Here is a 24,371-nt window from a genome sequence, read left to right on the forward strand (position 1 = left end):
CCTATGTGAGAGTGGATTCTCTGCCCTCACTAGCATGAAAACTAAATACAGCCATAGACTGTGTGTGGAAAATGATTTAAGATGGAGACTCTCTCCAATACAACCCAACATTGCAGAGTTATGTGCATCCTTTCAAGCACACCCTTCTCATTAACCTGTGGTGAGTTATTCACACCCTTCTCATTAACCTGTGGTGAGTTATTCACACCCTTCTCATTAACCTGTGGTGAGTTATTCACACCCTTCTCATTAACCTGTGGTGAGTTATTCACACCCTTCTCATTAACCTGTGGTAAGTTATTCACAGTTTTATATGTAATATGGCTAAATAAAGACCAAAATTATTGATTATTATTTGTGCCCTGGTCCTATATGAGCTCTTAGTCACTTTCCCAGGAGCCGGGTTGTGACAAAAACTCACACTCATTCTTATGTTTAATAAATATATCGTATAGTGTGTGTGTGTGTGTGTGTGTGTGTGGCAGGCTTACAATGATGGCAAAAAAATCATTTGAGTGCACGCTGATCCTGGTGCTAGAGGGGGTACGCAGCTGGAGGTTGAATGTTTGAAGGGGTACAGAACTATAAAACGTCTGGGACCCACTGGTGTAGATGAATGGGAGGAGACAGGTTAAAGAAATATTTTTAAGCCTTAAGACAACTGAGACAAGGATTGTGTATGTGTGCAATTCAGGGGGTGAATGGATTGGAAACACAAAAGATGTAAGCGCCTTTGAACATATGGTAGCAGGTGCCAGGTGTCGAACTGCAACTCTTCTGGGTTTTTCACACTCAACAGTTTCCCGTGTGTATCAAGAATGGTCCAAAACCCAAACCACATCCAGCCAATGGCAGGTCAGTGGTCGAAAACAAGTAATTGATTGATAGAGGACAAAGGAGGCTGACGCAAATTGTGCAGAGCAACAGTTAGTCAACTGACACTCCAGTCCAACTTTAGTTCCCAAAGACCCCAAAAATTATGCACAACTCATCGTAGCTTGACATGAATGGGGTATGGCAGCCGAGGATCTTACAGAGTTCCACTTCTTTCAGCAAAAAGAAGTGGACGAAAGGAACAAAAACACCGGACACTGAAGAATTTGAAAAACATTGCCTGGTCTGTTGAATCCCGGTTCCTGCTGTTTCACGCTGATGGGAGGACTTGGGTATGGAGAAAACCACATGCATCCATCACACCGCGTGTCAACATTGCAGACAGATGGTGGTGGGGTGATGGTGTGGGGTGGGTTCTCACACATTGGGCCCCTTGATAAAAGTGGAGCAACGTTTGAATGCCACAGGATATCTGAACATTGCCAATCAGGTGCACCTCTTCGTGACAGCAGTTTATCCATCTGCAAATACATGTTTTTCAACAGGATCTCACACCATGCCACATGGCTAAGATTGTTCAGGTATGGTTCCACGAACATGACGGTCAATTAATCTCACTGCAGTGGCCTGCCCAGTCACCAGATCTCAATCCAATTGAGCATCTGTGGGATGAGATGGAACAAGCTATTTGGAGTCGAGATCCACTACCAGCCAACTTGACACAACTGTGGGAAGCATTGGAGTCGACATGGGATGATATATACCATGCATATCCCGTACATAAGACTAATACAAACTTGAAACCTGTTATCTTATGCAATGTTGGTAACCTACAGGTACACAATCTTACAGTTCTCTTACATGCATAAAAGACTAGCATTCCTCATATACTGTCATTCCCCATAGTAATGGTTCCGTTTGAAACTCAAAACCTCTCTAGTCCTTCCAAATAACAAGAGATTATCCCTGCTTCATTTGTAATAATAACCATTCCCTCTGTCTTGACTCCGTGTCAGTTTTGGGAGAGAATTACTGTGTGACAGCAGCTGGCTTGGGTTCATATTACCGTGTAGGATGGTGATAATGTGGACTCAGTGGACCTCATCTCATGCCAGGGCACCTTTGGCCCTCACAAAACACTGTTGTTGCCACAGTACCCTGAGATTTCACGGCCATGGCTGAAGAGGGCTAATCAATTCCCCCCACTGCCTGCCACACAACCAGCTGAAATCCCAAAACGTACCAATGCACACAGACAGATAGACCGAAGCAGAGGAGAAACCCCCTTTTTGAGGGCTGTGGTCTGAGAAAGGAGGGAGGGTGTGGAGTAAGGTTGGCGGGGGGGGGGGGGGGGGCAAGCACATCACTGCATGCAAACAGACCAGGGCACAGAATTATTTTTTGTAGTCGGAGGAGAGAGGGTGAGGGGATGAGGGAGGGAGGGAGCTGGAAGGCAGAAAAGCAGGGATGCTTCAGCATGAGGCCGGGCTGGCATTGTGTGTGAATCCCTCTGCTGACACCTCTAGCCTTGGCTTGGCTTCATTAGAATGACAAAGCAAAGAGCTTCACTGGATGGGTGGGGGGAGCACAATGGGAGCTGCTTTCTAAGGTAAATGTGCCACTGGCTACACGGTTCTTTCACACAGAGAATGAACTCGCCAGCCGCAGCGACTGGCCGTATACTATGCATTAAGACGAAGTAAAGAGCACTAAAAGACTTCCTCGGCGTTGGAGGATCAAAGACGCTTTACACTTAGCGTCAGAAAAAGCCCCTGGTTTATCTTACGGCCTTCCACTCTGAAATTCTAGCATCTGACCCACTTATAAAAACCAGGAGGGAAGCTCTCCCCAAACCCGTAAACAATTTGGGAGTCAGGTGAGAGCAGGCATGTGGCTAGTCCAAGCGTAACTCAAAGAACCACGGAGTATGACGTGCACTCATTGCAGTGATATTCTGAAGCAGATCTAGGCCTAGGTAAAACTCTAGGTACATTCTAGGTAAAACTCTCAAACTTTAAATCACTGTGACCCAACATTAGGGGATGAGTTAGTTCTATCCAACCTTCATCCGCTTGGCTATGGTTTTAGAACCAATACCAGATGACTGACTGCAGCCAAAAAAGGTTTCAAGTACCTCCCACGGGCAGATTCCTGACCCTTTTAACAAGACCTGGAAAAATTTGATGGAAAATATGCCCTTAAAATTCCCCATCGATGCAGTCATCTGTTACTGTAGCCTTGGGTAAAAGCTATTAATGGTCTGGTTATTTTATCTGCATGAAGCCATTCCAAAGCGATAAATCACCAGAGGTCCACAACACACGAGCCGAGAGCATTTCCTCGGAATCTCGGGGGAAACACGGGCGGTGAGATTCCAAACTCCAAAGACAGACGCATTGCGCTGCAGCAGGAAGGATGAATTTCGGCAGGCTCACACCATCGTTCCGAAGCACACTCAATATTGACAGAGCACACCGCCTCAATAAATGTCTTTGCTGCCTATTGACAGGGAGGCAGAGAAAGTAGAGCAGGCCTACTCTCCCCTCTATGCGTTGCTCCTCTCTAGCCTTCACTCTTACTTTGACTTCTTTTGCTCTCCTAACTCTCACTCTAGCTCAAAGCAATAGGTATACTTTCAACTAAGCTAAATTCTTCCTCACTAACAGGTGTAAGAATAGCTCACGGAATCATTTTTACTCCCATTAGAATCACTAGATATTCTTCTGACTTCTGAAAAGAAACACTAAGAAATTCCTGGTGTGTGGAACAACCTCGGATTGGATTCTGCATCATAACTGCAATATAGAACAAGGACTAAGTCTATAATAAATAAAGCACATGTGTCTAACATAGCACGTCCACAAGATTCATTTATGCAAAAAGGCCACGAGGGGGTGCGGTATATTGCCAATATACCACGTGCTTAAGTACAGCCCTTAGCCGACGCAACGCGGAGTGCCTGGATACAGCCCTTAGCTGTGGCATATTGGTCATATACCACAAACCCCAGAGGTGTCATTGCTATTATAAACTGGTTACAAATATAATTAGAACAGTACAAATGAATGTTTTGTCATACCCGTGGTTTAAGACTGGGTGGTTCGAGACTTGAATGATGATTGGCTGACAGCCGTGGTATATTAGACCGTATGACAGGGGTATGACAAAACAATTATATTGCTGTAATTACTTTGGTTACCAGTGTATTACAGCAATAAGGCACCTCTGGGGTTTGTGATGTATGGCCAATATACCACGGCTAAGGTGTGTAGCTAGGCACTCCGTGTTGCATTGTGCTAAGAACAGCCCTTTGACATGGTACAGTGCCTTGTAAAAGTATTCATCCCCCATGGCGTTTTTCCTATGTTGTTGCATTACAACCTGTAATTTAACTAGATATTTATTTGGATTTCATGTAATGGACATACACAAAATAGTCCAAATTGGTGAAATGAAAAATATAACTTGTTTAAAAAATAAATATGAAAAAGTGGTGCGTGCATATGCATTCACCCACTTTGCTATGAAGCACCTAAATACAATCTGGTGCAACCGATTACCTTCAGAAGTCACATAATTAGTTAAATAAAGTCCACCTGAGTGCAATCTAAGTGTCACATGATCTCAGTATATATACACACCTGTTCTGAAAGGCAGCAGAGTCTGCAACACCACTAGGCAAGGTGCACCACCAATCAAGCGGCACCATGAAGACCAAGGAGCTCTCCAAACAGGTCAGGGACAAAGTTGTGGAGAAGTAAAAAAAAAAAAAATATCTGAAAAACTTTGAATATCCCACAGAGCACAATTAAATCCATTATTTAAAAAAATAGAAAGAATATGGTACCACAAGAAACCTGCCAAGAGAGGGCCGCCCACCAAAACTCGAGGGCATTAATCAGAGAGGCAACAGAGACCAAAGATAACCCTGAAGGAGCTGCAAAGCTCCACAGCAGGGATTGGAGTACCTGTCCATAGGACCACTTTAAGCCGTACACTCCACAGAGCTGGGCTTTACGGAAGAGTGGCCAGAAAAAAGCCATATGGGATGGAGGTTTCCCTTCCAGCAGGACAATGACCCTAAGCATACTGCTAAAGCAACACTTGAGTGGTTTAAGGGGAAACATTTAAATGTCTTGGAATGGCCTAGTAAAAGCCCAGACCTCAATCCAATTGAGAATCTGTGGTATGACTTAAAGATTGCTGTACACCAGCTAACCCATCCAACTTGAAGGAGCTGGAGCAGTTTAGCCTTGAAGAATGGGCAAAAATCCCAGTGACTAGAAGTGCCAAGCTTTTAGAGACATACTCCAAGAGACTTACAGCTGTGATTGCTACAAAAGGAGGCTCTACAAAGTATTGACTTTTGGAGGGTGAATAGTTATGCACGCTCAAGTTCAGTTTTTTTTGTCTTATTTCTTGTTTGTGTCACAAAAAATATTTTGCATCTTCAAGTGGTAGGCATGTCGTGTAAATCAAACGATACAAACCCCCCCCAAAAATCTAATTTAATTCCAGGTTATAAGGCAGCAAAATAGGAAAAATGCCAAGGGGGGTGAATACTTTCACAATTGGCCATACACCACACCCCCTCCTCCCTTATTTTAATTTAATTAGAATTTGATTTCAACTAGGTAAGTCAGTTAAGAACAAATTCTTATTTACAATGACGGCCAATCAAAAGGCCTCCTGCAGGGATGGGGGCGGGGATTAAAAATACAAATGTTTAATATAAACACAGGACAAAACACACATCACAACAAGAGAGACAACACTACATAAAGAGAGACCTAAGACAACAACATAGCAAGGCACACTGTCCAGTTACAGTGTTTGTTGCAGCTCGTTTCAGTCGCCAGCTGCAGTGAACTGAAAAGACGAGGGACCTCGCACCCAGGGATGCATGTTCTTCGGGACCTTTAACAGAATGTGACTGGCAGAACGGGTGTGGTATGTGGAGGATGAGGGCTGCAGTAGATATCTCAGATAGTGGGGAGTGAGGCCTAAGAGGGTTTAATAAATAAGTATCAACCAGTGGGTCTTGCGACGGGTAGACAGATGACCAGTATAGAGTGCAGTGATGTGTCCTATAAGGAGCGTTGGTCACAAATCAGACGGCCGAATGGTAAAGAACATCTAGCCGCTCGAATGTACCCTCACCTGCCGATCTATAAATGATGTCTCTGTAATCTAGCAAGGGGAGGATGGTCATCTGAACCAGGGTGGAAACCAAGTCTAGACTTAACTTGCCTGCAGCTTTGATATGTGCTGAGAGAAGGACAGTGTACTGTCTAGCCATACTCCCTAGTACTTGTATGAGGTGACTATCTCAAGCTCTAAACCCTCAGAGGTAGTAAATCACACCTGTGGGGAGAGGGACATTCTTCTTACCAAACCACATGACCTTTGTTTTGGAGGTGTTCAGAACAAGGTTAAGGGTAGAGAAAGCTTGTTGGACACTAAGAAAGCTTGGTTTTAGAGCATTTAACACACAATCTGGGGAGGGGCCAGCTGAGTGTAAGACTGTATCTGCATATAAATGGATGAGAGAGCTTCCTACTACCTGAGCTGTTGTTGATGTAAATTGAGAAGTGTGGGGCCTAGGATTGAGCCTTGGTGACAGGCAGAGGCTGAGACAACAGAATTTCTGACTTTATACACTGCACTCTTTGAGAGAAGTAGTTAGCAAACCAGGCCAAAGACCCCTCAGAGACATCAATACTCCTTAGCCGGCCCACAAGAATGGAATGATCAACCATATCAAAAGCTTTGGCTAAGTCAATAAAAATAGCAGCACAACATTGCTTAGAATCAAGGGCAATTGTGAAGTCATTGAGGAACTTACAGGTTGCAATGACGCATCCAAAACCTGAGCGGAAACCAGATTGCAAACCAGAGAGAATACTAGAGACATCAAGAAAGCTAGTCAGTTGATTATTGACAAGTTTTCCCCACACTTTTGATAAACAGGCAAAATAGAAACAGGTCTATAACAATTAGGAGCAGCTTGATCTCCTCCTTTAAATAAAGGACAAACCGTGGCTGCCTTCCAAGCAATGGAAACCTCCCCGGAAAGGATAGACAGGTTAAAAAAGGTCAGAGATTATAGGGGCAGCAACCGTAACCTCTTGAAGCTAGGGGGCACTATTGTTATGTTTGGAAAAATAACGTTCCCAAAGTAAATGGCCTATTTCTCAGGACCAGATGCTAGAATATGCATATAATTTACAGCTTAGGATAGAAAACACTCTAAAGTTTCCAAAACTGTAAAAATATTGTCTGTGAGTATAACAGAACTGATATTGCAGGCGAAAGCCTGAGAAAAATGCAATCAGGAAGTGACTCTTATTTTTAAACCTATGTGTCCCTGTCCCTATTGACCATTGAAAGGGATATCAACCAGATTCCTTTTTCTATGGCTTCCCTGAGGTGTCTACAGCCTTTAGACATAGTTTCAGGCCTTTATTTTGAAGAATGAGTGTGAACGACCACATTACATAAGTGGTCAGGTGTGGGCTCTCAGAGTGATTTTTGCGAAAGAAAGAGGCGGCCATTGTTCCTCCCGGTCCTAGTGAAAATCCAACTCTCCCGGTTGATGTATTATCGAATAGATATTTGAAAAACACCTTGAGGATTGATTATAAAAAATGTTTGCCATGTTTCTGTCAACATTATGGATATCATTTGGAATTTTTGTCTGCGTTGTCGTGACCGCTATTTCCGGTGGATTCCTGGGCATAACGCACCAAACTAACAGAGGTATTTGGATATAAAAAATATATTTATGGAACAAAAGGAACATTTGCGGTCTAACTGGGAGTTTCTTGATTGAAAACATCCGAAGATCAAAAGGTAAACGGTTCATTTGATTGCTTTTCTGATTTTCGTGACCAAGCTTCCTGATGCTAAGTGTACATAATGCTATGCTAGGCTATCGATAAACTTACAAACGCTTGTATTGCTTTCGCTGTAAAGCATAATTTCAAAATCTGAGACGACAGGATGATTAACAAAAGTTTCGCTATATTTCACGAATATGAATATTTTCTCGTAATATTTTTGGACTGTTGCTATGCTATTCAGCGGTTGCTGATGACAAATATACCGGATCCGGGATGGGTAGTTCTAAGAGTTAAAGAAGAAAGGGTCTAAACCATCTGACCGAGATGTTTTTTTGGGGTCAAGTTTCGGTAGCTCCTTTAACCCCTCGGACTCAGTGACTGCCTGCAGGGAGAAACTTTGTTGCGGGGCAGGGAGAAAAGAGGGAGAAGCATCGGGGATAGTCACATTAGAAGGGATGGGAGATGAGGAAATGTTGGATGGGCAGGGAGGCATGGCTGAGTCAAATATGAATCCTGACTTAATGAAGTGACGAAGAGCCCAGCCATGCGCTTCTTGTCAGTAACAACCACATCATCAACTTTATGGGACATGGGCAGCTGTGAGGAGGAGGGTTTATTCTCCAGGTCTTTAACTGTTTTCCAGAACTTCTTGGGATTTGACCTACAGAGAGAGAACTGCTCCTTAAAGTAACTAACTTTGGCCTTCCGGATAGCCTGAATGCACTTATTTTTCATTTGCCTGAACAAGAACCAGTCAGCTTGAGTATGCGTGTGCCGAGCCTTTCGCCAAATGCAATTCTTGAGGTGGAGTAACTCTGCAAGATCATGGTCGAAGCAGGGGCTGAACCTGTTTTTAATTCTCATTTTCTTTATGGGGCATGTTTGTTAACAATACCACTGAAAATATCAAAAAATAAGGTCCAAGCAACTTCAACAGAGGGGATCAAGCTGATTCCATACCATTTTACAGAGGCCAGTTCATGAAGGAAGGCTTGCTCATTAAAGTTTTTAAAACAGTGATCACTAAGGTCATTACAGAAAACAACAGACTGATATCCTCACTAATAATCCTGATGGGTAATATCAAGAAGAGTAGCCTTTTCTGGGTGTTTGGAGTCATACCTTGTGGGATTGGTAATAATCTGGGAAATATTTAGGGATTCCCATTGCTTTAGGACTTGGTCAGGTGGTTTAAGCATGTCCCAGTTTAGGTCACCTAGCAGGACAAATTCATACTTAGTGTAAGGGGCCAGGAGAGAGCTTAGGGCAGGTAGGGTACAGGCCGGTGCTGATGGAGGACGATAGCACCCAGCAACAGTCAACAAAGAGCTATTTGAAAGTTTAAATGCTCAAAGTCAGCAAATCAAATTGTTTGGGGACAGACTTGGTGGAGACAACTGAGCACTGAAGTTGATCCTTGGTAAAGTGCCACTCTCCCACCTTTGGAAGATCTGTCTTGCCGAAAAAGGTTATAACCAGAAAGGGTTAACATCAGTATTCAAAACGCTCTTCCTTAACCACGTCTCAGTAATGACCAACACATCTGGATAGGAGCTTTGAACCAACACTTTAAATGTCAATTTTTTTTTTAGGTAATAAGCTTCTAGTCTTAACGTGCAGAAAACCCAGGCTTTTAAAAGACAGAAATCAGTGAAGCAGATACCAAGTCAGATTTGGGGCTACCAACAGTAGATGGGACAGGGTGTAAATGCACATTTCCAGATATCATCAACAGTAATACAATCAAGGCACGGCAGAGGACAGGGAGAGCTCTGCAGTGCTGATTTATAACATCTGAATGTGCAATTTCATCAGGTAACATGAATACAAAGTCGACGAGAGCTGGTTAGAATAGGATGGGAGGCCAAAAGACCGTGTACCCAATAGAGAGTCAGAGTCCCAAGTGTGGGAACAAACAGTCTGTCCCTCAGTTGGGATAAGAAAGTTCGTATTTAAAAAAACATGTAGGGGTCATGAGGCGAATAGCGAAATAGCAAAACGCACAAGAAAAAAATAACGACTTGGGCTAGCCATTGTAAGTTCAGAGTCACTCGCGCCAACAGTGCCGGTGTGCTTAATTGCTTAAATATACCACGGCTTTCAGCCAATCAGCACTCAGGGATTGAACCACCCTGTTTATAATATGGCATATCTGGTAAGGGTGATGGGGTTTGTTTAAGACTCACTGAAAAGAAGCCGGCACATTCCGGAAGTACGGTCCTACTAAGAGCATCCCATTGTCCGACGATAGTTAACCCTGGAGGCCATACCTATTTTTAACCCTCTCTAGTGCCATCCAAGTGCTGGATGCCTCCTGGTTTTGTGTGACCTGGATGTTCTGTTGGCATGAAGCCAACATGAAGCCAAGGCCCCTGATTCTTCTAAATCTACTGGATTGTCATGCAGAATTTCTGTACCGACTGGTTGTGAGTTGCAATAGATGTGCAGTGAATGTGTGTCTCGTCAAAGAGCATGTGAAGAGCAAGACATGATTCTTGATATCGATTGGCACATTGCAGTGTTATTCCTTTATTTTTTGTGCCGGCCACAATTGAAATGCATATACAGGGAAAAAGGGATGAAAAGGCATAAATGACACTCATTGTTGATTCTGTCATGGTCAGAGCTTGTGAAAAATAATAAGACTCACAATCTTTCCAAAGTAGACAGCCCGGTGAAGGATCCATTCCTCAATTCCTGAATTTTGTTGTTGCTTAAAATCCTGTGAAGAAAAAGAGAGATGTAATCAACCACTAAAAGTGTCTACATCAATAAGACACCACAAATGACCACATTTTAACGACAAAAGTACAGCAGCTCTCAGCAGTAAGTAGTGTTAGTAGAATTTCAACTAAACTACATTTCACATACTACAACTAGCTCATTACCCAACAAGGAGGAGCTTACCATGGATATGTTTAATTCCATCAACACTGAAAGAAAGCTAAGCTCTAGTAATCCCATTGTCTCTCAACCGTCCGTTCACGGAATGTTCTCTAGCGCCGAGAAGAGGGGAAAACAACTTTCTTCTGCCCACCGTGTACTTCCATGATGCTAAATTGGTAGCATGTGTCTCTACAGTGTACAATTCATCCAGGTAGGCGAGATGCGATAACGTCTGGTGCATACTTTCCGTCAACCCACTTCCGCTTTGATGTTTAAAGGTATAATAATTGGATCCAAAAATGCTGTGACTCACTTTGAGATTGTTTCCAGAGTGCTACATGAAGTCATTTGATGTAACGTTATAGGCTTGATCGTAGACACCGGCAGTTCAGGTGTTTGGTCTCAAACTTCAATAATGAGAGAGTCGTTGGCAACTAGGTGTTATCGTTTCATAGGGGCTAGATCCACAAGTCACTGGTATTGCTGAATCTAAGATCAGACTAGTCCAGGTCAGGGCAACAATGACTCAATGAAAGTATGCTTTATTTGACTGAGACAAAATTGGATCTGTAGATAGTAAGATGCATCACATCCTTAATGAATTACCTCAAGAATCTATTCAATCAGATAAAATAGCAAGTATTGTACTTTTTGACCCCTTATGAAATTGAGAAAAGCCCTCAGAAGATGCTATGAGGTTATCAACATTGTGGCAGGCAACGGAGCTCCACTCAAAATGCAGTCCACAATTTGATAACGCCTCCATCATTCAACCGATCTATTCAGATCAGATTGTGCCTCAATTTATAAATGCACCAAAGGTCAACGGTGGAAAACGGGAGAGGCCTCGCAGAAAACAAATGTCAAGACTAGTGCAATCACATGACCAAAGCTTTAGTTCTTTTTTTTTTTTATTGGGGGCTTCAGCAAAAAGTATCAAACGTCGGCAGAGAAAATGTCCTGTGTCAGAAGAGCATACATTTGAAGTAGAGGTCGATGATTAATCGGAATGGCCGATTAATTAGAGCCGATAACATTTTGTTTTCGAGATGATAGTTTCTGGATTCGACCATATTAATGGCCTAAGGCCCGTATTTCTGTGTTATTATGTTATAATTAAGTCTATGATTTGATAAAGCAGTCTGACTGAGTGATGATAGGCACCAGCAGGCTCGTAAACATTCATTCAAAGAGCACTTTCGTGAGTTTTGCCAGCAGCTCTTCGCAATGGCTAGCTAGTTAGCGGGATGCGCACTAATAGCGTTTCAAACGTCACTCACTCTGAGACTTGGAGTAGTCTCAGAGCGAGTGCCGCGGCTTTTGTGGATGGATGGGTAACACTGCTTCGAGGGTGGCTGTTGTCGATGTGTTCCTGGTTCGAGCCCAGATAGGAGCGAGTTGAGGAACGGAAGCTATACTGTTACACTGGCAATACTAGAGTGCCTATAAGAACATCCAATAGTCAAAGGTATATGAAATACAAATCATATTGAGAGAAATAGTCCTAACTCCTATAATAACTACAACCTAAAATTTCTTACCTGGGAATATTGAAGACTCATGTTAAAAGGAACCACCAGCTTTCATATGTTCTCATGTTCTGAGCAAGGAACTTAAATGTTAGCTTTCTTACATGGCACATATTGCACTTTTACTTCTCCAACACTGTTTTTGCATTATTTAAACCATATTGAACATGTTTCATTATTTATTTGAGGCTAAATAGATTTTATGTATTATATTACGTAAAAATAAGTGTTCATTCAATATTGTTGTAATTGTCAAGGCTTAGTAATTGAATAGTGATGTTTACTCCTGTGGGAAGACCCAACTGGCTTGTGTTGTGGTCATCCTAATTTTTGACTTTCGGGAGGGGATGTGGTGGGTCACACACAACCAGTACCGACAACCCCCGGCCAGATTGGAGTCATTACGGGTGTTGAGGACTAGCTTTATTACAGGGTTGGCTGGTGAAGACTATCGATATTTTCTCTTCCCTGCTCCCAACCCCTCAGAGAGGAAACACAAACCGTTCCTGTGTTTCACGACTGGCCCCGTGGCCCGTGCATTCTTCTCCGCGTGCTGAAACTCCAGATGTCGGGGCTTGGTGAGGAACGAGACTGCAAAGTCTATCACTGCTCTCGACACATACTGATGATTTAGGCAGAGCCACAGGGGATTCACAAAGATCTTGGGTCGAGAAAATCATTGAGGAATAACTGGTCTGACCCAGATTTATATGGCCTATGATGTTTTATTGGTTCAGGGAGGGATGATTTAAATTCCAGTGTGAATGCTAAGTAAAGTAGATCAATGGCTTTTTTACAGATGATAATGAGCACAAAGATGAAAGCAATTAATGCATTGAATGAATGTTTATCTATATATATATTTTTTTTTGGGGGGGGGGGGGGGGGGGGGGGGGGGGGTCTCTGCTGCCAGGAAGATGGCACCAACAGACATGGTAGCACTGCTTCTAGCTCCTCAGCTACTCTGCAGTATGTTTTTTTTTGTGTGTGTTGTTTCTTACATTATTATCCCAGAACGTTTGTGTTATTACATACAGCCACAAGCATTTCGCTTCATCCGCAATAACACCTCCTAAATGTGTACGTGACCAATAAAATTGGATTTGATATGTTCATAACAAGTTCAATAAATTTTCTCTCTCATGACCTGAGTGACGTGTAGACACATGCAGCTCCAATTGCAGATTTGTTTATCCACAAATATCCCTGGTACTTCCGTAGAAAACCACATAATTGTATTCAGAATTAAAAGACATAACAGCTATATTACAAAACACACACACACTCTTAGGAATTATTCAAGTCCGGCTGGATAAATATGCACTTCCAACCTTGTGACTCGCCAACTGTCAAAATAAATCTGTGTAAGAGGCTTCTCCTGAGAGTCATGAGCTCTGTTCTCCCTTCCCCCTCTCTCTTCCTCCCTCCCTCGCTCCTCCTCCTCTCCCTCCTTGTGTCCCTCCTTCCTCCATTCCACCCTCCCTCCCACCTCATCCTGACTGGTGTGTGACCTCAGTGCGAGGGGAACTGCTTAGCTTGCACGACTGCAAAAGAAACCTGTATATATAGTTTACCATAAACTACGACCTCTGAACAATGCGTGTTTATAGTTCTGCCGTCTGAGCACTCATACCATTCACATATTCATTGGGATAAGGGTTCTGCATTGTAGATAGATATTAGGAGCCTACAACAAAGAACATTTGTTGTAAAGAATAGATGTTGTAAAGCTGTAGAATAGATGTTGTAAAGAATAGATGTAAAGCTGTAGAATAGACGGCAAAGAAGTAGGCCTATAGACTGAGCCACTTCAGCCTGACTGAGCCGGACATGCCTAGTTAAATAGAGGTTAAATAAATAAATACAAATACAAATTTCAAAAGTGAATGTAGCCAGCTACAACACCATGTATTGATTCTCAATAGGTAGATAAATCAAGCACTGAAGAACCATATCCAGAACAGGTGGACAATCTTTTGGCAGTCTAGACACCTTTGACCAATTCAATGTGTTCGATCTGCTGAGGGCAAGTGCCTAGAGGCAAGTGTCTGCTTCTCAGTTTACGTTTGCCTCTGGGAGCGTCTACACGTCTGGGAGCGTCTACACATCTGGGAGTGTCTGCACGTCTGCATTCGGAGCGTCTGCACGTCTGCATTCGGAGCGTCTGCACGTCTGCATTCGGAGCGTCTGCACGTCTGCATTCGGAGCGTCTGCACGTCTGCATTCGGAGCGTCTGCACGTCTGCATTCGGAGCGTCTGCACGTCTACACATCTGGGACGTCTACACGTCTGTATTCGGAGCGTCACACTAGAAGGTACTTAGCATCTGAAATCAGCACCACCTGTAGGTTGTCTCCATCTCACATTTGACTACTAGCTTCCTGAGCGTCTGCACTGGTAAATTCCTCAGGGCTCAGGGGCAGAGGAGGGGAACCACCCTTATCTTGACACAAAGATAAAACCGCCTTGAGCATGAGCCAGGAACAAAAGAGCAGTGGGATCCAGACAAATCTCATGTAATATGCACTAATGTACTAGGGACTGAAAAAGCACATGAATTGTAGCCTAAAATCACACAAACTTTGCCGTCAAACCCAACCATCTCCATTGCTAACTAACATTTCACCAAATCCTTTGGGATAATTCTGTTCTTTGCACGCTCTTGGAGTGAAGCAAATAATTCAAAGACAAAAACACAATCTATATTACAGTTATTCTTTCCCAGAAGGAGCCTCACAGTCTTGAGGCTAAGTTTCCACTCATTTTGCATGAGAAAATCCAGCCTTTGAATTGCACCAGCCTCAGGTTATTACCACAAAGTTAACCAGGGATTGAGGAAAAAAAGCCAACCACTATACGACCCCCTCAAAGGCAGTAGGCAATCAAAGTCGACTGGTGCTCTCTCAACACTTGAGACATAACCCTTTAGAAACACAGGGGTAAGAAGTTTGACTGCATAAAAAAATAGATAGATATATTTTCAGGCAATGACCCCCTTACAAACAGGCACATTTTTACCACATTCTTACCTGCATATGCCTTGTTACACCTCCAGTGTACATGACGGCATTGAGTGGTAGTAGTAGTGAGCAGATGTGGGTGGGCGTCCATTTTAATAAATCCATTGAATATACACTGTCAAAAACAAATCCATTATTACTTCGTCTAGGCAGGTCCTAAGAAACATAAGACTAAAAAAAATGTATTTACAAAACAATAGAATGGCATATTGAGTTTGTTACATCCAACTGAATGAAATCAATAGTTCATTATTTTGTTCATTAAAACAGACAAGACACACCTTCCCTGAACACAGCCAACACACATATTTTGTAGTAAGAATATAACCAAATAAAAAAATGGAACTTGTGTCACGGGAACGTGTGGAACCGCTGTCGTATAAGTTAAAGTGTTGAAATATATTTAGAAACAGAGCCCAAGCCTTTTTGATCCACATGTCATCTCTTTCCTACCCTGACTCCACTTTGTGAGTGAGCAGGCGTAGGGTCTTACATTGAGAGCATCTTCATCATGATATCGATAGAAAATAATAGCAATCCTATTTTCAAAAACATGGAAGTCTCGTGTTCATATATCACAACCTCCGCTGGCTTTTGGAGTTGCCTAGAGGCAATTGAGGGAAATAAGAGGCCTGCAATCGAGCAAAATAAGAAGCCCACACTTGATTCGGGCTACATTATTGCATGGTAAATGTTTCTGATCAGTGATAGATGAGCTATATCACCTCCACTTATTTGCCCAGACAGAAACCAATTAACTAAATAGCCTATACCGATGGGGATTCAGTGAAACAGTCACATTGACTGAGACAAGTCAGTGAAGTCACAGGCTTTTGGTTGGGAGTAGGCTACGCTACTAAGCCACTGTAGGACAGTAGGCCTACGCTACTAAGCCACTGTAGGACAGTAGGCCTACGCTACTAAGCCACTGTAGGACAGTAGGCCTACGCTACTAAGCCACTGTAGGACAGTAGGCCTACGCTACTAAGCCACTGTAGGACAGTAGGCCTACGCTACTAAGCCACTGTAGGACAGTAGGCCTACGCTACTAAGCCACTCTAGGACAGTAGGCCTACGCTACTAAGCCACTGTAGGACAGTAGGCCTACGCTACTAAGCCACTGTAGGACAGTAGGCCTACGCTACTAAGCCACTGCAGGACAGTAGGCCTACGCTACTAAGCCACTGTGAGTGAAGAGCAGAACATGTTAAATAATCTACTTGTTAAACTACATAACATGCTGGCAAAAGGTTCTAATAAATGAGTCCACTAGATAAGGTGATCATGAGTAGCACTCGCCTCAACTAAGCTAACATTCAGTGAAAACAAAAAGCTGACATTGATTGATTTATTAAGACATGTACCCGCTTGTCTCAACGTAGCGCGGTGGCATTGGCCACACACTGGTAGGCTATTGCTTAGAATTAATGACAACGATTGGATGACTCTGGGAGTTTCAGTAAGCAACAATTTGATGCATGCCTTCAATTGCATTAGTCTACTTTATTCCAATATTTCCATCATTCAGTGATATGGATCCAACCAGTTGTGGTTAAGGAAACAACATGCCTCGCAAAGTTTAGAAAATGGCAGGAGGATGGTTAACTGGAGCTGCTTAGCAACCATTAAGAGTTTAAAAGAGTAGTGCGTGCCACTGCCGCCTCAGCATTACGGCTACGTATCACACTAAGCCGTAAGCAGAAGTTTACCCAATTATCGTTTTTGGCTTTGATACTGGCAATACCTTTCAGATATAAGGAAAAGGCTGAAAAAAAGTTGGCGGTATGGTAAAGTTGGCGGTAGGAAAAAGTTGGAGGAAAAAACATCTTTCTGAAAGGGATATCAATATGAGCTTAGTGAACGGGAAAACTATGAACATTCATCAAAAGTAACTGATACAGACATAAGGGTCAAATGTAGCGTTGGAGACCATAAGGATACCATTTGAAATTTGCGATTGATTATTGCTTAATTAAGTTATGACCTGGAAGCGTCTTCAGCTAAATGAAGGCCTGAATACTGTCTCCCATTTGGAAGACAAAGGCCTCGTCTTTGAAAGAATGAACTTTTGTTAGGGCAGAGCTGAAAAGGACACTTGTCATTCAAGCACCGACTATGCTGTGTCACTCTCCCATAGTTATAAGCCTGAAAATATCCCCTTTCAATTCCAGTAAGCCACGGTATAAGAACGTATAGAAAACAGTCATCTTACAACTCCTTCAGGTGCATGGTATACACGGTGCCAACATCCAAAATACTGGGCTGACAGCCAAATGAATAGAAACCAAGAACTGGGGCCTTCCAGATAGACAAACAGGAAGGCCTTATACGGACATTCAGATGCACATACATGAGACAAAATGTATAGCCTAGCCTTGAAAATCAACTTGAGACCCAAGTATGGTCTGGCAAACCAAATGCTCAACAGGTCTGAGTGCGTAATGAGAGACCGTGAGCTGCCTGGCTGTGAACACTCAATCGCCAGTCAGTGAATGGCCTTTGGGATTTCGTTATCTTCTCCAAACATCACACGACAGCAAAGAAAAACACGGGGAGCGTTGCTTTAACCCAAATGCTTGCCTGAAAAGCAAAACAAACCATTCTAGCCACCGGACATGCATGACAGTGTACTCCCGGGTACTAGTTCCACGAGCACTTCAAAAGGCCGCCGGCCTGCCAACTTCCCCTTTTCATGTAGGAGCAGCTAAACAAATCAAACGAACGACATAAAGGATTCTACCTTCAGATTCCACAGCAATTTTAAATTCAGCTCACTCAAATTGAAAAGACAATATCAAATATAGGAGGTAAGAGAATGCGTTGTGTGCATCTCTAGGCCTATAAAGTACTTGTCTTTGCTAGGGCTGGGACGATACCAGTATCGTGATACTCATTGGTATCGTGACAAGGAAAATAAAGTGGATTTAACTTCTTTAGGAAAACAGCCCTAATGTGGGAAAGAAACATGTTGTCATCCAGAGGCACATTTATTTATTTCCCAGGTTATAGCAATATTTACATACGGCAGGTATTTAAAGGACCAAAGTGTTGGGTCTCATTCATGTTTTCATTTTTGACATGAAAACAAAATTGCGATACTGGTATTGTCACAGCACTTGTCTTTGTCATATGTTTTACATTCTACTATAAATGTATTTTACATCAAGTCTAACTATTCTGAGTAAGCTACTCCGTTCTAAAAACATGGTCCAATGGCATCACTGCAGGTTAAGTCTTCAGGAAACCGGATGCATACCGGGCCGTCCCCCATGATTCCCTGCCACGAACCGTGCAATTAGTGCTCTTGACTGTGTCGTCAAATTACACTGCCTTACATGCAGTACGAGGAAATCCCTGTCTCTTCCTGACATCAATCCCACACTCCTTGGTGGAGGTGCTCTAGGGTGTGTGCTGGGCCACATAGTCAAGCCCAGGTGCCTGCTGGGAAGGATCGAAATGACACTCAACAAGTCTCTCGAAGAAATATGAGCTCTACTGTTGCTGTACACCAAGAATATGGTTCAACAGAGGCCGTGCTAATATAGGGTGAAACATGAACAGGTTGAGCCTCACACACATGCAGTTGCGCATATATACTTCTTCACATGACACACCTGAAATTAGCCCACTATGCAGATGAAAGGGTGCAAAGGTTATCAACGCACCAGGGTTGATGTTGCACAAGTCTTTTCTGACAAGAGCTGGTTGTGTCAACGCGTTTGTCATTTCCTCTTGGATTACTTTGGCATGCAGTATCAGTTGGGAGTGCAAATGCCGGGAATGCTGCACTCATCCTTTCTTCACAGACATGCATTCAGCAGCCTGAACCCAGAGAGAACCACGCTGGAGAACTGGATGCATTCCACAACAGGGTCGCCAAATACTTCCCCTAGAAGCACAAAGGAGCTGGACTTAAGCCAATCAAAGTCTTCCAACGCTTTGAATTTCAAACGATGGCCAATTAACATTGTTCTAAAACTGGAGGGATTAGTTACACCGACCAAAATGTCTGGAAGATTTTTGTTGATGATTCCAGAAAAATGTCCAACTTGTTACTTTGTTTCATTCAGAGAAGTGCTCAGTTTCACTCCAGACAGGAAACGGGAAGTGTGTGGGTCAAAGAGAGGGAAAGTCGATTATGATTTAATGGGCTCTAATTACACAAGTTGAATTACTGCATCGGACCAGGTCTTTAATTTGCAGAGAAGCAGGCGTGTCAATAGACTATTTAAAATGTCCCAAATAACAAGTCTGGAAAGGGACCCCATGGAAACGATGCCCCAAATTAACACATTTAGAACATGCTATGCTGGTTTGTCAGACCCCAGACCTGTTGTTTAGGAGTTAAGGCTAGATAAGATTGTGTGAACTCTGTCCAGAAACGTCCATTATCTTCACAAGTCAGAGGTAACTCTAGATTTTTTTTAAAGATTGCCCTGAGATAATGGTGGTGATCTAACACTAAAACTGACAAAGTAAAATGTACTTACTTAATGGTTTGTCTGTCATAGGACATCTTGACATAGTAAATTCACTGGGGAAAAGTTGAAAAGGCCACAAAAACAATCCTTTTCTGGGGTGTGCTCAATGAGAAGTTAAAGAACACTCTTATTGGCAGTCAATTGATCAATAAACAGAATACTATCCAAATGTTTTAGATTGAGGTTGGATTCCCTACAATATCAACTTTGCTTGTGGCACTTTCTCTCCTCCCAACTTGAGCTTTTAGGGCCAGGAGGGCAGAGTGAATTTGTTGCTCTCACAGAGCAAAAAGGTCTGGGACCTACAGTGTCCAGGTAGGGGGAAGTGATTGATTTTCAGGGTCAGGGAAGGTCGGGCAGAGCAGCAGGGACCCTGACTGTGATCGGGCCAGTCCAGTCCCACTGTGTCCAGACTAGGGCTAGGAATTGCCAGGAACCTCATGATACAATATTATCAAGACACTCAAGTGCTGATACAATATATATTGTGATTCTCACAATTCTACAGTGCATTCAGAAAGTATTCAGACCCCTTGACTTTTTACACATTTTGTTATGTTACAGCCTTATTCTAAAATTGATTCAATTGTTTTCTTTACTCAATCTACACACAATACCCCATAATGACAAAGAAAAAACAGTTTAGACATTTTTTGCAAATGTATTAAAAATAGAAACGAAAATATCACATTTACATAATTATTCAGACCCTTTACTCAGCACCTTTGGCAGTGATCACAACCTCAAGTCTTCTTCGGTATGATGCTAAAGGTTTGGCACACCTGTATTTGGGTAGTTTCTCCCATCCTTCTCTGCAGATCCTCTCAAGCTCTGTCAGGTTGGATGAGGAGCGTTGCTGCACAGCTTGGTTTCACCAGACCAGAGAATCATGTTTCTCATGGTCTGAGAGTCTTTAGGTGCCTTTTGGCAAACTCCAAGCGGGCTGTCATGTGCCTTTTACTGAGGAGTGGCTGCCGTCTGGCCACTCTACCATAAAGGCCTGATTGATGGAGTGCTGCAGAGATGGTTGTCCTTCTGGAAGATTCTCCCATCTCCACAAAAGGAATTCTAGAGGTCTGCCAGTGACCACTGGATTCTTGGTCACCTCCCTGACCAAGGCCCTTCTTCCCAGATTGCTCAGTTTTGCCACGTGGCCAGCTCTAGGAAGAGTCTTGCTGGTTCCAAACTTCTTCCATTAAAGAATGATGGAGGCCATGGTGTTCTTGGGGACCTTCAATGCTGCAAAAATAATTATGTGCCTCGACACAATCCTGTTTTGGAGCTCTACAGATAATTCCTCTGTCATCTGTGGGACCTTATAGAGACAGGTGTGTGCCTTTCCAATCATGTCTAATCAATTGAATTTACCACAGGTGGACTCCAATCAAGTTGTAGAAACATCTCAAGGATGATCCATAGAAACAGGATTCACCTGAGATTAATTTCAGGTCTCATAGCAAAGGGTCTGAATACTTATGTAAATAAGGTATCTGTTTTAAATTTGAATTATTTTGCAAACATTTCAATAAACCTGTTTTCGCTTTGTCCTTATGGGGTATTGTGTGTAGATTGCTGAGGATTTTTATATATATTTGTAATAATGTCAATTACAACAATCATGAATGAACCCTATTATTTTAACTTATTATAATACATAAATAAAATCTATTTAGTCTCAAATAAATAATGAAACATGTTAAATTTGGTTTAAATAATGCAAAAATAGTGTTACAGAAGAAAGTAAAAGTGCAATATGTGCCATGTAAAAAAGCTCATGTTTAAGTTCCTTGCTCAGAACATGAGAACATATGAAAGCTGGTGGTTCAATATTTGCAGTTCCTCAATATTCCCATTTAAGAAGTTTTAGGCTGTCGTTATTTTAGGAATTATGACATGTCAACTATTACTCTCAATACCATTTGTATTTCATAGACCTTTGACTGTTGGATGTTCTTATAGGCACTTTAGTATTGCCAGCCTAATCTCGGGAGTTGATAGGCTTGGAGTCATAAACAGCACTGTGCTTCAAGCAATGCTTACAACTGCTCGCAAACACAGTAAAGTGCTGTCTGAATGAATGCTTTCATGCCTGCTGCTGCCTACCACCGCTCAGTCTGACTGTTCTATCAAATATCAAATCACAGACTTAATTATAATAAACACACAGAAATACAAGCCTTTGGTCATTAATATGGTAAAATCCGGAAACTATCATTTCGAAAACAAAAAGTTTATTCTTTCAGTGAAATACGGGACCATTCCATATTTAGTCGAACGGGTGGCAACCCTAAGTCTAAATATTGCTGTTACAGTGCGCAACCTTCAATGTTATGTCATAATTATGTAAAATTCTGGCAAATTAATGATGGTCTTTGTTAGGAAGAAACACAGTTCGCAACAAGCCAAGCGACCCAAACTGTTGCATATATCCTGCCTCTGCTTGCACTGAACGCAAGAGAAGTGACATTTTCCCTAGTTAATATTGCCTGGTAACATGCATTTATTTTAACTAAATATGCAGGTGTAAAAAAATATACTTCTGTGTATTGATTTTAAGAAAGGCATTGATGTTTATGGTTAGGTACATTTGTGCAACAAATGTGCTTTTTTCACAAATGTGATTGTGTTAAATCATCACCCGTTTGGCAAAGTTGAAGTAGGCTGTGATTCGATGATAAATTAACAGGCACCGCATAGATTGTATGCAAAGCAGGACAAGCTAGTTAACCTAGTAATATCATCAACCATGTGTAGTTAACTAGTGATTATGTGAAGATTGATTGACTTTTATAAAATAGGTTTAATGCTAGCTAGCAACATACCTTGGCTCATTGCAACCACAAGGTCCTTTTGGCGCGGCATTCGCGCAACAGGTGGTCAGCCTGCCCACGCAGCCTCCTCATGGATTGCAATGTAATCGGCCATAATCAGTGTCCAAAAAGGCTGATTACCGATTGTTATGAAAACTTGAAATTGTCCCTAATTAATCGGCCATCGATCGACCTCTAATCCTGATATAACTATATAACAATTTCACTAGTCCAGACCACTGTCAACCCATCGGCAGGACACTGAGGTTGTAAACCAGCCCATAGACCACCACATCTTCGGGAGAGGCCTGGCCATTTTACAGGCCGTAAATAAACACCCCCCAAATGTAGCGGTTAAAAGAAGAGCACAGTTTCATGGTCACTAATTTGGACAGAGTTGCAGCGAGTCTATTTGACAGAGATCTTGACACCCTGAAGACCTACCCATTATTATTCCTGAAATCTGTTGACAAAAACATTGAGACACATATGGGAAGTTTAGTGGGAAACCCATAGGAATGCCTGAGAACTTCATTATCTCTCTTGTTCTGTGGTGGCCATCTTTCATACCTTGAATCATGGAGCTTGGTTCAACGCTCAAGACATGAGCAATATGTTTCCCTTCCCAATCAATCACTGTCGGGCCGAACAAAATGATGGCCCTCCAAGCAGATCAGCCTACTTTTAACGCATACAGAAATATCACATACCATGACGGAGGTAATAATATCTCAATCTCAAAAATTTAACAAAAACACATTTACTTGAAGAATGAAGAACAGTGCAGATGCAAAGTTTGTGCTGTTTCCATCTTATAGGCCATTCCAAAGCAATGGTAGAGTACTGGTGTAAGGAACTGATGTTCTTGGCTTGTGTACACTCAAAAACACTGCTTCAGTCTTGTCTCCATCGGGGCGACAACATGTGAAATAGGATGCGGTGGTTTAATGGTATGCAGTGTGGTTGCAATGTACAAACAACTGCATGTATCCCATATGTTGTGGCAATGAAATGAGATACAAAACTGTTGCCAACCACACACTAGATGTGTTCACCAATAACTCTCACTGCATGTTTTTGCTTGGCCCAGGGGCGAACTGGGCATCTGGCATTACAGGCAAATGCCAGATGGACTGGTCCAATTTCATCCTAGTGGGTCTGACTAACACTTTTTTGGGGGGCACAAAATTATTATTATCTAGCTAATGGGGCCTCGAGGAAAACAAATTGTTCCAGTCTGCCCCTGGCTTAAGGTGTCTGCATGATAAAGTTTGGCTGAAGTGCTAGCATACTTCCGTAAAAGACCTTCGCTTGAAAAATGAGGAAAAAAAGCATCAATGGTGCAGTTTGTCCATTTTAAGACAGCATAGCCATCTTTTCATTTCCTCAAAATAGTCAGAATTACTCTAAGATAACTTAAGAAATCTGTCATTAATGTTGACGCTTTTGCAGAGGAGATATTAGTTGTGCAATTTTGCATCTGACTGTGATGTTTGGTGGTGTTTCTCAAGTGAAAGTGTTTGCATGAGGACACGTTGTCTCTCAATGAATGACCACAGGCACTTCATTGAAGAAGACCTACCGTTGACCAATCGCCAATAAGAGGGCGTAGACTCTAGCTGCCAACGTTGGCTTGCCTCGAGAGAGAAGAAATTGTGTGTGACCGGACAGCCCCCCCCCAAAAAAACTGTGCCTTCGTCCAAAAAGGAACAAAAACGTCAAAAATGGCATCACAATACATGCAGGAACTGTTCCGAACTCTTTCGGCTGGGAAGCATGCAGACGACTTAAGCCTACATAAATACACTTTGGATGCCGTACAATTAAATACTGCAAGAATTTACAATTATGAAAAGGTATTTTGGTATAAGACATTTCCATCATACGGGACTAGATTATAGTGTGACATGCCAATGACATGTTACATACGATTTATAAGTAAAGGATAATATTATTGTATGCAGCTGAC

General features: G+C 42.4%; 1 protein-coding gene across 2 annotated transcripts in view; it reads right to left on the reverse strand.

The window, feature by feature from the left end:
- LOC109897041 (adhesion G protein-coupled receptor A3) overlaps positions 1 to 24,371 on the reverse strand; it is a 60,006-nt gene that overhangs the window by 33,975 nt on the left and 1,660 nt on the right. Inside the window, exon 2 of one of the 2 annotated variants that reach the window (XM_020491555.2) lies at positions 10,327 to 10,398. The exons of the other annotated variant lie outside the window; for it this stretch is intronic. Coding sequence (XP_020347144.1) covers positions 10,327 to 10,398 — 72 coding nt within the window. The remainder of the gene's footprint in view (positions 1 to 10,326; positions 10,399 to 24,371) is intronic. 2 annotated transcript variants of the gene reach the window in all.

Source organism: Oncorhynchus kisutch, linkage group LG9, assembly GCF_002021735.2.
Source record: "Oncorhynchus kisutch isolate 150728-3 linkage group LG9, Okis_V2, whole genome shotgun sequence".
NCBI lineage: Eukaryota > Metazoa > Chordata > Actinopteri > Salmoniformes > Salmonidae > Oncorhynchus > Oncorhynchus kisutch.